Here is a 14,238-nt window from a genome sequence, read left to right as displayed (position 1 = left end):
AGCCGAGCCTGCGGAAGGCACCAGAGCAAACCGCTGTGTGGGCTCTGCCGGCCCCAGGGGCAGCTCCTCACCCGGACAGTCCTGCTGGGAAACCAGGGGGGACACACAACTGCATGGGTGCTGCTGGTTTGCAAGGTCACACGGGTCTGCGTTATTTTCTCTTAAGTCGAAATACACGGAGCAGGACGATGCAGCACAGGCTGTGTCTCTTACATGTTCAGATAAGCCCAGTACCTGACGTGCAGGCTCTGGGGGTAACACCACACCCGGGATGAGGCGGCTGACTCCTCTTTTCTGTCATGTCAAAGTGAGAGTCCCCGTTCGACGCCCCGCTAGTCCCCCCGCTCTGCTGCGGGTCCCTGCTCCGCCCGCTCCCCCGCGCCGCCAGGGGGCGGGCGGGCAGCGCGTGGCGGCGCTCTCGCGAGAGCGGCCGTTGGTGGCCGGGCGGCTGCGGCGGCGCTGGGTGCAGGGCAGAGCGCGGAGCCCAGATCGGTAAGCGCGGCCTGGCCGCGGGCCCAGGGGCGCTGCGGCCGTGGTGGCGGCACCGGAGTGCCCTGGGGGTCGGGATAACCCGGGGGTCGGGGACCGCGCGGGCCGGCGGCGATTGCTCGCAGTGCGTGGGCGGACACGCGTTCCCTTGCGGGGGGCTGGTGGTGCGTTGATCTGTGTGAGGGGTCTCTGGGCAGTCCCGATGTCGCCGCCGGGTTTGGGCTGATTTAGGAGAAATGTGGTTTTTGCGCTTTAGGAGGCGGCGTCTGCAGCCCCGCGTGTCGTGGCGAGGCCACGTTTCCGCGCAGGGCGTGCGGCCGGGCGCGCAAAGCCAGCGGGCGCTGCAGGGCCCGGGCTGCCCGTACAGCCCGTACCGCCGGGTGCAGCCGCCGCGGCGGGGCCCGACCGAGCCGCTGCTCCGCCGTACGTGGGGTGCCCGGCGGGGTGGGCAGGCCCGGCACCCCGCTTTGGTTGCGGCCCAGGAATAATCAGCTGCAAGTCACTCAGGCGGCGCGGCTTGGGTCGAGCGTGACCGGGCAGGTCGGTCAGGAAATCAGAGTTCTGTGGTAGGGGGCTGACACTGATCCAACTGGAAGATGTGAGAGTTTTTTATTGATCTCGGTTTTTGTTTTTATGCCCGTGAGAAGCTGAGCTGTTGGTACCCCTGAAGTCTTTCACACCTTAATTGAAGAGTCAAAAAGCAACAGCTGTGCTTTTCGAAGGTTGCATATGCAGTATCAGCCTGGGTTAGAAGCGATCAGGGGTCGTGCACCGTGTTTACTGCAAGTTTGAAAACCTTTGTTGATAGGTAATGGGTACGTGGTTTGAGCCAGAGCGTGCCATTTGTTAGCCATTCTTTCAGCTTTAAAACTGATAGTTGTGGCTGGGATTAAAGGGAAAGGCTAATAAAGGAACAAGATTGTCTTCTGCTGGGGTTTTAGGTAAGGTATGCAGATACAGGAAGGGAAAAAAAGCTGATCACTTAAATACCGTTCGTAACTCTGCAAGTGCCTAACATAGTACTGATGGATATTCAGAGTGTGGCAATGCTGTCTCTGCGGCCATATGCTTCAAGCATAGCGAGGGATTTGCTAGTTGTTTTCCAAAGGGTTTTAAATGCAAAAGTCTGGAAGATGGTTGTGTTGTAATATAAGATCTGCGGTAAGACAACAGTGTGTCCTTTCCACTCTGGGATATCTGCTTTGGTGTTATATGTAATAATGGCATAATGATTTCAGGTCTTCATATTTAGATGTTTTGTGATTTTACTTATGTGTCTGCTATGCTGTACTTAAAAACATATTTACAATCGATTGAATGAAATTATGATCAGACGTCTCGTCTCAGCTGCACTGGTGACTTGCGACTCTTTGGAACCCATGTCTTGTGAAGATGCCTTAGTATGTGCCCTTTGTGCACTGACCGAGCTCTTCCAGGGCTAAAATAGGAAAAGGAAGGTGTGTGTGTGTTCAGGTCTGTAGTGTAGATCCAATATAGTGCAGGCAGGTAAAAACTGCATGAATTTTAGAAAATGTATTACCTGAAAGTTTATTATTCCTTGAGATGTTAATTTCACTTTCACACTCAGAACTGTGGGAGGTCAATTTTGCTCTGTGTAGCCTGTGACTTGCAAGGTGTTGCAGCATGTAGTTGTTTAGGAATAAAATAGCCCCCCCAGCAGAAGCTCCACACAGGTATTGGCTTGTCATGTTGGTGCTATACTGTACTGTATGAAATGCTTGTTGTGCTTGGCTGTAGATGGAAATTTCTGAGATTCATCTTGTGTACTTGCAGTACTTCACTCCCTGACCACAACTCCCACATACCTAATTTGGGATGCTTACTTAAGAGGAACCACTGTTTTTTGGTGTGTTCAAATGGAAATGAAGAGGGATTTCAGTTAAAACAAGCCAGCTGGCTCAAAACCACATGAAGACAGGTCAGAGAGACCTTTGGAAGAGCCTTGTCCTGCCAACTGAAAGAAATCCTTCCACATTTATAAATAGAGTTGGTTCAACGTGAGGTTTTGTTCCTTTCAGAAGCTTTTCCCCAGCAAAGGCTCAGCTATCTTTTTGAGGTTATTCCACACCCCTTGGAAATGGCAAACAGTGATCTTCCCAAGCAGCAGCGGGGGTGGTTGTGCTGAAAGTGAAAAGCTGGTAAAACCAGTTTTTTGCTGGCCTGCTAGCAGATTGCTAGGCCAGGAAGGGTTTTCCCCTCCTCCTCTGCTCCCCAGCCATGTGATATTTAATTAAAATCTAAAAAAAAAAAAAAGAAGTTTTTGTCCAGCAGTTTCTGATCTACAAGCAAGAGAAGACTCTGGGAGGTAACACCTTGGGGTAGAGGCAGGCAGCCTGTTTGAAGACCGGGGATTGTACAGAGTGTATAGAGCACTGGGAATAAGTGCTGTGTCCGGGAGTTCTGGCTGCAGGGTTTTTGCAGTGACAATCCTCCAGTGAGGCTTTTGGGTGTTAACACAGACAGCCAAAAATCTTTCAGTAGAGATGGGTAGTTATTTTGCGATTGGGAACAAAAAATATTATCTTCCTGCCTCATTTTGACAGTTCGTTTAGTTTCACAGCTGTAAGTTTATTACTGAGTATGTACTTTCTTAATCTGCGTGTGAAATTGTAGAAGCAAGAGTGGAGGTGATTAAAAATTGTGTGTGTGTCATTTCAGTCCTTCCAGGAGTCAACTGCATCTGAGTGGTTGATTATCAGAAGGATTTCTGGCACTTCATACACAGTGCTAGGCTGAGGAGCCTCTTGGTGCTGGTGTTTGCATGTGTCCGGGGATGGAAGGTTTAATTGGGCTGCTGTGTGTGCTCGCAGCCCCTTTGGCCCTTGTTGCTGCAGAAAACATGCATGCTGAACGCTTAGTGCTCGGGTGTGCTTTCTTGTGTTTATTATATGAAAAAGGCGCATTGCCACACTTGTGAAGTTGCAATAAATAGTGGTTTTGTTGCAAAACTTTCTGGGGTTGTGGTTTAAACTGCTAACGGGATGCTAGAAGGCACTCCGTATTTTAGCCGGGAGGGGAGCAGGGCTGGGGCTCAGCCGCTTCTCCTCGCCGGGCAGGGGTACAGTGGTCGGTGCCTTGGCCTGGTCCCCGCCCAGCAGATCGGCTGGTGCCCCGGCGAGCGGGGCGGCGCCTGCGGGGCGGGCCGGGCTGGCCCCCGCGATAAGGCGAGGGCGGAGGGGCTGGCGGGCAGGGCTGCGCTGCGCCGGGGGCTCGGACTCGTCCGCATCCGCCAGCCAGGATTCGGAGCGGAATTTGCAGTTGCACCGGGAACAGTTGCACGTGACTGACTGTTCTGCGGAATAGCAGGTTGGAAATGGAAACAGCTTTATAAGCAGGACACTGCTGAATTGCTGCCTTCGCCCGGGAAGTAAGTGGTGAGGGGGCCGTGGGGTGGCGGTGCAGCCCGGGATGCAGGATACCCGCCGTGTGGCTGGGAACGGTTTGATGGCACGGAAATTGCCAAAAATGGTGATTCCGTATTGCAACCGTGCATCCTGCTGCGGAAGTTAACTGTGTATTGTTACTGCTGAGCATATGATCTCGGATATTTTAGAGCATGGGACCTGAAAATGTCTGAAGTTCCTAGTGCTATTTGGTGATAATTGGGAGGTGAGAAAATAGGTGGCTACCCCCAGTTATTTTGGTAGAGGCTTGCAGAAACTGGAAAGATGGATGAATTGACTCTCATCCTCAACTGTAATGTGTTTTTTTTTTTTTTTTTGCTAATTTTTGACAATCATAAGAACAGCCATTTTACCAGAGCTGGCTGGAGGAAAGTAGCATTCATTCTCACTGTATGCATTTTGGAGACAGGCTCTTGTAATCAAATGAAAAAACAGAAAAGCGACAAATGCAAGTATTTTCAGAGCTCATTAGGGGAGCATGCGTAAGTTTCTTTAACATTTACTGTGCCAATATGAAGTTGTAATGCAAAGTGTGAAGAAGTAGCATTTCTTCAAGCATTGAACCCAATTCCCTAGTGGCATAAATTCAGGAAACACATAAATAGCAATGCAGCATACTTTAGACTTGGCATTTGTAGGCATATGGCTCAACATAATTTTCAAAAAATTCTTCTGTTATCTATGGTGCGAGCAAACAGGGCAATTACATTTAGCCTTTCAGACTTTGACTTGGTTGTTACGTAACAGTATGATGCATGAAATCATAAAGAACAATATTAATTTTTCCGTTTACTTCTGAGTGTGCAACAGCTTTTAATATAGTCAATATTTTCTGGGCTGGGTATATCTCTGCCTTTGCATTAATACTTTTAGATAACATCTGAGAGCTAGGACTCCCACTTATGTTTTCCTGTAGGTTGTATATGAGAGAGTTGACAAACAAGATGGGGGTGTTGTGAAGAGAAAGTTTAGCTTTTGTTAAACATCACTAGCAAGGTGAAAATCACAAAGCCTTATAGAACTGAACTTTTGCATCAATTAGGGTATGCAGATACAAGGACAAAATGGCATTTCTAACACTGAACAGAGAATTATGTATTTTGGAGTTGTGCACCCTGTCTAATTTGGTGCAGGATTAACATAAGCTTAAAAAATAAATTCAAGTTCTCTTCTCTAGTAGTTGTGCTCTGCACTTCTTAAGAGATGAGAGGTTGTGACACGGATGCGATTGAGCTGCATGTAGGGGCTTGGTGTGGCTTCTGCGCCATGTGTCATGGCTGGGGCACCTGCCATGGGGAGTCTGTGGTGTGAGGGAACCAAGGGGCATGCAGCCTCTCGTGCTGCCTCACAGCGAACCTTGCTTTTTCTGTCAGCTTCCACTTGTGAAACACTTGTAGTCCTCTGCTCTCTGAAATACACAACTCTTATTATCTGGTGGGACTTGGCCGTAGAAGGATTTTTTGGTTGCAGTTTACATGGTCATGGGGCTTGGAAATTGCAGACTACATAACTGCTCAATAACAGAAGCTCTGTGGTTGTCCTGTCGTATTCAAAATACTATTTTCAGTTCTCTCTAAAGGAGTGGTAAAATATGTGAAATATTTAGCTTGGTACATGTGTGTGCTTTAATTAATTCTGCTGGGAATTTCCATAGCTGCCATTGCTGAAGACTTGTTTTAAATAGAATGTTTACTATGAATCTTCAGTTAGCCTTCAGGAATCCCACCAAACTAACAGAAGAATCCAAAGTCTTCAGTAACAAAATACTTACTGTTTAGAAAAAGTGCTTATATTGATACTCTACCATTTTTACTAAAAATCCATAGTTAGCTTTTTTCCCTTGCTTGCAGAATCCTTACCGGCTTAACTTCTGTAGACATTTTGTATCTGAGCCCCTTTTACTTGACAATATGCTGAAACTGAGTAAGTTATCGTGGCTGTGACCACAACAAAAATAATGGGCAGCTGGTGTAAGGTCAGGCCTTTGCAGCTTAGTAAAGATTGATCTGTGTATCAACTTTTTTCAGTTAAACGAACTGTATTAGAATTTTCTCATTTTTGGGAGCCAGCTCATTTACCTGCAGCTGAAAAAAGGGTGACTGAACCATTTCTAGCCCCTTGCCAGGCCATTCTCCCCCAGCTCTGGCAGAGCTGCCAAACCTTGTCCAAATCAGCCCTCAGCTGCTGGAGCTTGCTGGCCAGACTTGAAAGTCAGAGGAAGGTGAATGGCAGGGAGGATTGCCTAAGCTGCTGCGGTTGAAGCTGTTGTCAGATATCTGTTGGTTTTCCTGTGATTGTGCAAACTCCAGGGGCTGAGGCACTTGAGACACCAGTGTTGCTCCAGGAGAAATCTTTGTCTGCATTTAGAAAACTTGCATCTGTGTAGGGTCTTAGGGTTTTTTCTCTTTTGTTCACCTTTATTATTGAGTAAAGCAGATGGTTCTTCATGTGATGCACTTCCTCTTCCATTAAAGAGGAATAGAAACTATTAAGAATTTTTTTTTCGTTGTGTTTTAGGAACACTTCAAGAATGAGTCCACCACAAGATAGAAATAGAAATTCCTGCAGCACTGAGTCTCTGGCAAAGTGCCTTCAAGCAAAGAAGGACTTGGAAGCAGCTCTGTCTGGGATTGTCAAAGCTGAACAACAGATTAAAGAGAACTGGCGGGAGGTAATTTTAAATTATTTTTTAAAAAAATAATAACTAACATCACTTTATAATGACAGTTTTCATTATTCCAGAGTACTTTCTGTTATGATGGTGGTCTGAAATTTTCTTAGAGACTTGCAAGCATCTTGCTGTGTAATTTGGTCGTGCTCTTCGTAAAGGTATTCCTGTATTACTAGCTTCGGCATGCAGAATTTACTGAAGCTGTTGGTTGAAACATCAGAATAGAGAGAAATTGCAAATAATGTCTTTTAATACTTCTTTAAAGGTAGCCTTGGAACTTTTACTAACTGGAGTCATGTAGCACTGCAGGTGACTGTGGTTAGTTTTTGAGAAATAAATTGCTCCAGAAAGACCACTTTGACAAATATGTTGTCATCAGTGTGGCATATACTTGTTCATACTGTTTGGCAGATGTTCTAGGAATGGTACATGTTACCTTACAGGTGAAAGCGAAGATTCACAGCCACATCAGCCGCCACCTGGAGTGCCTGCGCAGCCGGGAGGTCTGGCTGTTTGAGCAGGTTGATCTCATCCAGCAGCTGAAGGAGGAGGCCTTGCAGCAGCAGGCGCAGCAGCTCTACTGGGTAAGATCCCCTCGTAAATTGTTGCACTGGCATTTTTAAGCAAACTTTGTCCTTGCAAGGATCTTCTCAGTTGTAATCTTATAAGCCAAAACAATAACATGTGTTTTGTCTTCCATACAGTATTTGGGACAATTCAGTTGCCTTATTCATCAGCTGGAACGTTCCTATAGTAATGAACTAGCAAACCAGATTTCTGTTTGCCTGGAGAGGTAAGTGTATTTTATGATGCAAGTTGAGACAATTGGGATTTATTTTGACTTAAAGAATTCATTCTGATGTTTGATTCTAATAGAACTTAGAGTAGATGTAACTCACTGTTTCTACATTTTTAATGGTTCCTAGAAATAAGATCTTGATAGCAGTCTGAGAGATAATTCCTCTCGTCTTTTTTATCCTAGATGGAAAAAAACAGGACTATAATGGGAAGGGGAGGTACTTATTTGTGCAGATTAATTCAAATATTAGTTGTTGATGGCAATTTATGTAAGAAGGAGAAACTTATGTTTTACTGGCTATTTATTCTATTGTTGGTTTGTGGATAGGCATCTCTTCATGCAAGCATTAAATGTTTGTTACCTAATAAGTGCCAAGTCGGCTTGGAAGCCTTTTATGAAATAATGAACTGATTGCCAAAACATGACAGATGAAGAAGATAGTAATTTTTTAATTTTTCTTTTTCTTTTTTTTTCTTTTACTCTTTCAGACTGGGAAATCTTACTCTTAAACCAGAGGAGTCTTCCATCCTGAATTTTGAGGCTGACACATCTTACCTTCGCCAGGCTATTACCTCATTTGGTTCAATTAAAACAATGGTAAGCACCAAGACCTTCCTAGGCTGGAATGCTTGAAAACAAACAACTTTTTTTGAGGTAGTAGTGCAATGTGTTCCAAGTGATATTTCTGCTTTTAGCTATAGTGGATCTTGTGTACAAGTCACATAGTTTTAGCCGTATAATATATACATAGTGGTTTATTAACTATTCATGTAGTTCTGATTTTGACTGATCTTAGATCTAGTTATATACCTGTTATTTTAATATATTTTGGCAGAGACTGAGGGAATGATGATTGTATTCTTACTCTATTCCAGAAACTGAAAATTAATGTTATGGTTTTCTTTAGATGTCACTCATAGATGACATTCTGTGATAGAAATATCTTGGAATTCTTTTGTAAGCAGCATATCTTCTGCATTATTGGAGAAAATTCTCTTGAAGTGGACTGGAGGTGGTATTCTTATAGTGAATCTTTCTGTGTTCTGTTTTTACGTGTCAAGAAAATTGTTAGCCACAAAGAACTGAGCAGTTGTAACTGTGCTCTACTTCAGCTTTATTGTAGAATTCATTGTAGAACCTGGACAAAACTAAGATTTAAATGAACTTTGCTTTCCTTACAGCAAACCTCAGAGAGAGAGAATACTTCTCCCTGGTTTGCAGGGCAAAACTGTGCCCTAATAAACTGTGAACAGGTAGGATTAAGACTTGCATTGGTAAATATTTAATTGTATGAAAGGAAAAAGGAGAACTCGCACAAAAAGTTAGCTTGCTTGAGTAATGACTTCTCTTGGTTTGTTAAAATGTCGGAGGAGTCGGTAACAGTCCCTGTGATGAGCGTTAGTGATCTTATGTTCTAGCTGCTCCAGGAACAGACGTGCAGTGTCAGAGTATGAAAGTGAATTTGGAGTGTGACTGTTGGTCAGAATTTTTTAACTGAATATTCCTTCTTGTCAAGTCAGGGCTTAGAACTGTGCTTGGCTCGGCACAGAAACAGCATCAGTGAATGAGGGTAGCAAATCAGTAACAAGAGTTGTGGTGAGAAGGAGGGTTGTGGCATGTATCAAAACTGTGCATTGTAGAAGTTGTCGCTTCCCTTTCTTGTCATTTGCTCCCTGAAGAGTCTGAGATCACAGAATAATCTATCAGTGCAGAGGCTTTAAGTCATATAGGTGATTGGGGAGTTACTTGTTCGTTAATTATAAGGGAATGGTTTTTCTTTTAGTTCAGAAATACTGGTGCATGTCGAATGCCTGTTTTGATGTTCACCATAGATTACCCAGCAGTTAGACTTTCTCATGACCAAGAACATTCTTTCTCAGCAGAAAACTTTGTGTGGGACAGTGGGGGCCTCACTTGCTGACTGGTTACTTGGAAGCAAACCTGTGGGTGTTTGCCAAACTCCGTATGTTCCCAGCACCAACCTTGAAGAATGGGTTACACAAAAGTGTGTGTCAGAGCCCAGCCAGGTAAGCCTTTTATCCACTAACCTGGTTTTTAGTAAAGGGGAGAACACAGTATCTGATTGCAGGCAGAATATGTTGGGAATTCTCTTAATTCTGTCTTAGCATTCAGCTACTACTTTTGCACTATCAGAATGCTTCAAATTGTAACTGTGCAAAGTTACTGAACTATTGTCTTTTAGTGTTAATAGATGCATTCCAATGTGTCTTTACTAGGATTTAAATTCTTCCAAAGTCTGTTATTTTGAGCAAGCCTGGGGAAATCTGAAAAATTTGGAAAACTGGCTCCTGCAGAATCAACAGCGTGATGTTGCTGGGAAGACAGAGTCCCCTGGTTGCAGGGACTCCGCCGCTACTTTCAACTCATCATTTTCTACGATGGAAAGGGTGGAGGAATTGGAATCCCTTGGACAAGAAGAGATGGATCTTTCTGACTGGCTGCTTACTCCTGACACAGAAAATGGAAGTAGTGCTTCAGATGAGAAATGGAAGTATGAATTTAAGCCTTTTAGGGAAGAATTCAATATGAATGATTGGCTCCTCAAATCTGAAACATGCACCAGTTGTTGTGGCAGCCAGATCAAAAGTGTGGAAATTGAGAACCTGGGAAATCTGAAGTGCCTGAACGAGCATCTTGATGGAAAGAAATCACCCACTGCACCTGCTGTAAATGCTTGGCTTCTTCAGCATCCCCAGGCCTCACTGAAAGTGGAGGACGTGTGCAAAGCTAATGAGCTGTGTGCCAGCTTTTCAGAATGCGTGTGTGATGAAAACTGTGGAAAAGAGGCTCTGTGTAAATGGCTTCTGAAGAAAGATGGGAAGGATAAGAATGGAGTTCCAGTCAGCCAGAAAGATGTACCAAACCCTGAGCATGAGAAGACCAACTCTGCTGCCAATACCTGGCTTAAGCCCACACAGCAGCTCACAGGGGAACCCATTAGTGCAGAGAAAGCAGATTATTCAGCAGAGATCGCAGAACCCTTGAAAGTGTTGCTGGAAAGGCCTCTGACAAGCTGGCTAGCCAAAGCAGAAAGTGCAGAAGAAAAGGCAAGTAGGGAAAAAGCAGATAATAATTTCAAAACTCCTTTCCTAGACCTCTTGGCTCCATTCCACCTCCCCTTGAATGTAAACAGTTGGGTGTTGGCTTCAAACAACGTAGAAAATGCTCGCCCACCTCCAGTGGAAGATAAATGGCTTCTACGCAAGAAAGCACAAGTGAGCATAAGTTTTTGTTACTGCTGTGTCTTAAGCCAATGTGCCATGTTTATTGTTTTATTGAATGTAATGCCTGCCTTCTCTTCCAAATTCATAGCTCTTTTGGATAATACTGCCTGACAAATTTTAGGCTTCCTAGCCCTTTCAGTGTTTTTGGTAATTATTACTTAGTTACTTAAGTAGATGAGGACAGTTGTTTTAACACAAAACAACTTACTATGTTTTACTAAATGAAGAAAGTGTTCATCTCGGAGAGTCAGAAGTCAGTTTTGTTTTCTTTTGCAACACTTGACAGCATTTGAATGTATTTATGTTTGGAGAGCAATAATTAAGATGACTTGTCTTTCAGGACTTTGGCCTTCCTACAGTTTGCGACCTTTTTGCCTGTATGAAACTCAATGGAGATAAAGAAAAGTGGCTGTATCAGACTCCTCTACAGGTAGGATGCACAGAATGTATTGGAACAGCTGAACCTAAACATAACTTGGGGGTACAGAATACAGACACTGGCACCTGTTGTTGTCTACAGAGTTCTCCAAACATAATGCACAGCATTGTGATTTCCTCCCCATATACATTTCTAACAGCTTAGACCATTCCGCTTCTTCATCTTACTCCTCTTTTGATCACAAGCTGGGGAGGAATTACTAATGTTCTTGATCAAATCACTCTTCAACTGATTGACACTTGATAACATCTTGGTAACTTCTGTTGTAACCAGAATGTGCAGTTAATGTTTAAATTTCCAGGCAGCTTCTTTCTTATCTCAGTAATGTAGTTACAGCTGACGTCATGTTTTTCCTTTCTGCCAAGATAACTCTTTATCATTGTTTTTGAAATTCATGAAAAAAATCCTTAGCAGGCATACTTCAAACCCTGAAAGGCAAGATGCTTAGTTCTAGGAAGTATTTTAGTATTTTTTTTTTTTCCCCAGGGTGTCTTATACATGTTTATTTCTATCAAAGAGACTAACCCCATTTTATATTTGTTTAGATGTGAAGAACTGGAAGCAGCGAAATCATCCCTTTCCTGCTGATCAATCACACATCACGCTGAGTGACTGCAGCCAGCTGAATTCTTGTGTTTTGTGTTTGGCCATCTGCTTTTTCTTCTAAAAATAAGACAAAAAAGATTACTCATATAACAGAGTTATGGTGCAGAAGATGCCTTTTTGTTATGATTAATTCTGAAATGTAAACCCACTGAGCATAAGCAAACTGATACTATAGAGGTGTTAGTAAATTCGTATGTTATGGGACTACATAAATCTTTAATGGGCTGTCACTTGAAGTATGTTGAAGCCAGTGCAAGTATAAAACAAAATCTCTCTGGTGCTGTGAAGCGTCCCCCTTTGGCAGTGACTTCAGAAGTGTTGCCATTCCTTTCAGCTGCTACAACTTTGTCATGAGTTGGGTTCCAGCTTCCTGGGATTGCAAGATAACTTAGGCTGTAGTTGGAAGCAATTTATTTTAATGAGCAGTTGCTTACGTTAAATGTTTCATCTGCATCTTGTATTGGTGTGTTTCCCAGCCGAGTATGTTATGCTCCAGATTTTGAAAGAGATGTGTATTTATGGCACCTGACATGTGACAGGAGAATTGGTAACTTGGTTTTGAAAGAAAACTTTTCTTGCAAATTTCTGAGCTGGCTGGAGAACAGGATAGGGTGTTAATTTTTATGCATCAGTAGATCAGATCCTACTATGTCCCCAGAATTTAGTAACAATTTGAATTTCACTGAAAAAGCTGTAAGATTAAATGTGTACATTTCTGCTAATTTTAGATAACTCATAATGAACTTGTATTGACTAAACCACTGGAAAGCAGGCATCTTAGCCACATAATACCTAAAGGTAATATTGGGGAGTTCGATGCCTTCTCATCAGATTGATGTCATGCTGTTTAGTTGGGAAACACTAACTTGGCAAACTGCGTGGCTCTCATTGATCCATTTTAAAGATAGTTAAGCTGTGGATTTTCATGTTATGCATATGAAAGTGGGGTCGAGTAACTCTGATCTGTATAGCTGTGAGCATAATATGAGCAATTGCTCTTGAGGTATTTAGCATTTTGAGCCCATAGGAAGGACTGTGGAGATGTTAGATGGAAATGCGGATCACACCTGTCAGCTTGCATGAAAAACCGTGAAGTTACGTAGTTTCTGGTGCAGATTCTAGTCACTTAACGAATTGCTCTTCGTGACTATAAAAAACACCCTCCTTTCTCCCCATCCCTGCAGCCTGCCTGGGAATAAAGGTGACCTCAGTTCTTCACAATCCTGTAGAAATTATTAGCAAGAGCCACCTTGTTATCTCTTTGCAGTGTGAACACATTCCTGTCTGATAGAACATTTGTTTGAAAGTAAGCTTTTAGTCAGAGAGCGGGACACTGCCCATCTGAAACCAGTCCCTGAAAGGGCGTAACATCAGTGGATTCCTTGAGGCTTTTGTACTTCCAGAGTTGAGGCTTTTTGCTGGAAGCAGAAAGATGTTTTTGAAGTTCACTTTCCCCTTCAAACGTGTCCTTGTTGCTGCATGGGAAGGCTGCACTGTGACTAACTCCAATAATAGTCTAATTTGACTAGCAGTTGAACTTCAAGAAGGTGATTGATTTGCAGCCCACCTCTTACAATTAATTCCTTGTAGTCATCATGTGCTACTTTGTCAGTTCATTATGAGCCTCTTAAAACTTGGGGGTCTGTATTCCTTTACTTACTCAACCAACTTGTTATCACTAATTGATATTTATGTAAAACATTGATTAGTCTTTTCCATTAAAAAATAATTGCAACCAAAGGGTGTGGTATGTCTCCTTTGTAAGGTGGTCAAGGAAAAATGCAGAGGCAGGCATTGCTTCTGTGCAAATTAACTGAAATGCTTTGTGATCATGTAATGTATGTATTGGTGAAAGTCCGGAGCTTTATGGCCCGTTTCAGTGGGAGACTCTCCCCAGGCCGTGTGCCTGCCTGCTGAAGGCCTGTTCCAGCCCTGCCCTGAGCACTGCAGCCTGTGGAGGAGCAGGGAAAGGCCACTGCCTGGTGGCCATCAGTCACTGGTGGCAGCAGCAGCGGTGCAGAGGAGGCTGGGCGGTCAAGATGGCCAACTGCCGCTTCCCCTCCTAGACGCACATGGAGCCTGGGGACATCCCCTGCACAGGTGAGTCACTGCTGGAGGGCAGAGTGGCAGCAGAGGTGTCCCTTCCCTGCAAGTACAACACCTACCCAGGGCAGGGCAGCTTGTGGGGCTCCTGGGGTACCAGACCACCCCAGCTCCCCATGACCTCTGGTGCTGCAGGGCTAGCGGCAGCGCTCACAGGACATGGACAGAGGGCTGACAGAGTGGGGAGAGACACACGATGGGAACCAGTATTAATGATGCTGTAAAAGGACCAAAAAGGCTGTAGTACCACCATTTGGCATCACTGCGGTGCCTGGCATTCAACAGTACAGGCCAAAACTCAGAGATTATACAAAGCTCCATTTAAAACACACGGATTTCCTATCTAGGATTTATTAAAGTACAGGGGTAACCTGTTAAAGTATAAAAACAGATGTCCCCTCCTCCTTTTTCTGTCCCAGGTTAGCTCAGAGGAAACAAGCTATGAACACTGGACCATTTTT

At 44.0% G+C, this 14,238-nt stretch overlaps 1 protein-coding gene across 4 annotated transcripts; it reads left to right on the top strand.

Annotated features, from left to right (window-relative positions):
* The first annotated feature begins 385 nt into the window (after positions 1-385).
* On the top strand, positions 386-13,414 carry NCOA4 (nuclear receptor coactivator 4). Of its 4 annotated transcripts, none has more exons than XM_065843158.2 (10): positions 386-492; positions 6,432-6,585; positions 7,029-7,169; positions 7,290-7,378; positions 7,873-7,981; positions 8,566-8,637; positions 9,268-9,411; positions 9,622-10,620; positions 10,970-11,059; positions 11,614-13,414. In XM_065843158.2, the coding sequence occupies exons 2-10, from the start codon at positions 6,445-6,447 to the stop codon at positions 11,617-11,619; spliced, it is 1,791 nt and encodes a 596-aa protein (XP_065699230.1). In that variant the 5' UTR covers positions 386-492; positions 6,432-6,444; the 3' UTR covers positions 11,620-13,414. The 4 variants fall into 4 exon arrangements, with proteins under 4 accessions (XP_065699230.1, XP_065699227.1, XP_071667869.1 ...); XM_065843155.2 differs by having other exon boundaries at positions 9,265-9,411; XM_065843156.2 differs by lacking the exon at positions 386-492 and adding an exon at positions 3,692-3,877 and having other exon boundaries at positions 9,265-9,411.
* Positions 13,415-14,238: the final 824 nt, after the last annotated feature.

This window comes from Patagioenas fasciata, chromosome 8 (assembly GCF_037038585.1).
Source record: "Patagioenas fasciata isolate bPatFas1 chromosome 8, bPatFas1.hap1, whole genome shotgun sequence".
In the NCBI taxonomy this organism is placed as follows: Eukaryota; Metazoa; Chordata; class Aves; order Columbiformes; family Columbidae; genus Patagioenas; species Patagioenas fasciata.
Note: the sequence above shows the minus strand (reverse complement) of the source record. Positions and strands in the feature narration are given on the sequence as shown.

Coding starts and splice junctions, on each gene's coding strand:
- NCOA4 (XM_065843155.2), top strand. CDS start 6,445: ATGAGTCCACCACAAGATAGAAATAGAAATTCCTGCAGCACTGAGTCT. Junction 6,586..7,028: donor TTAAAGAGAACTGGCGGGAG/GTAATTTTAAAT, acceptor GTTACCTTACAG/GTGAAAGCGAAGATTCACAG. Junction 7,379..7,872: donor ATTTCTGTTTGCCTGGAGAG/GTAAGTGTATTT, acceptor TTACTCTTTCAG/ACTGGGAAATCTTACTCTTA.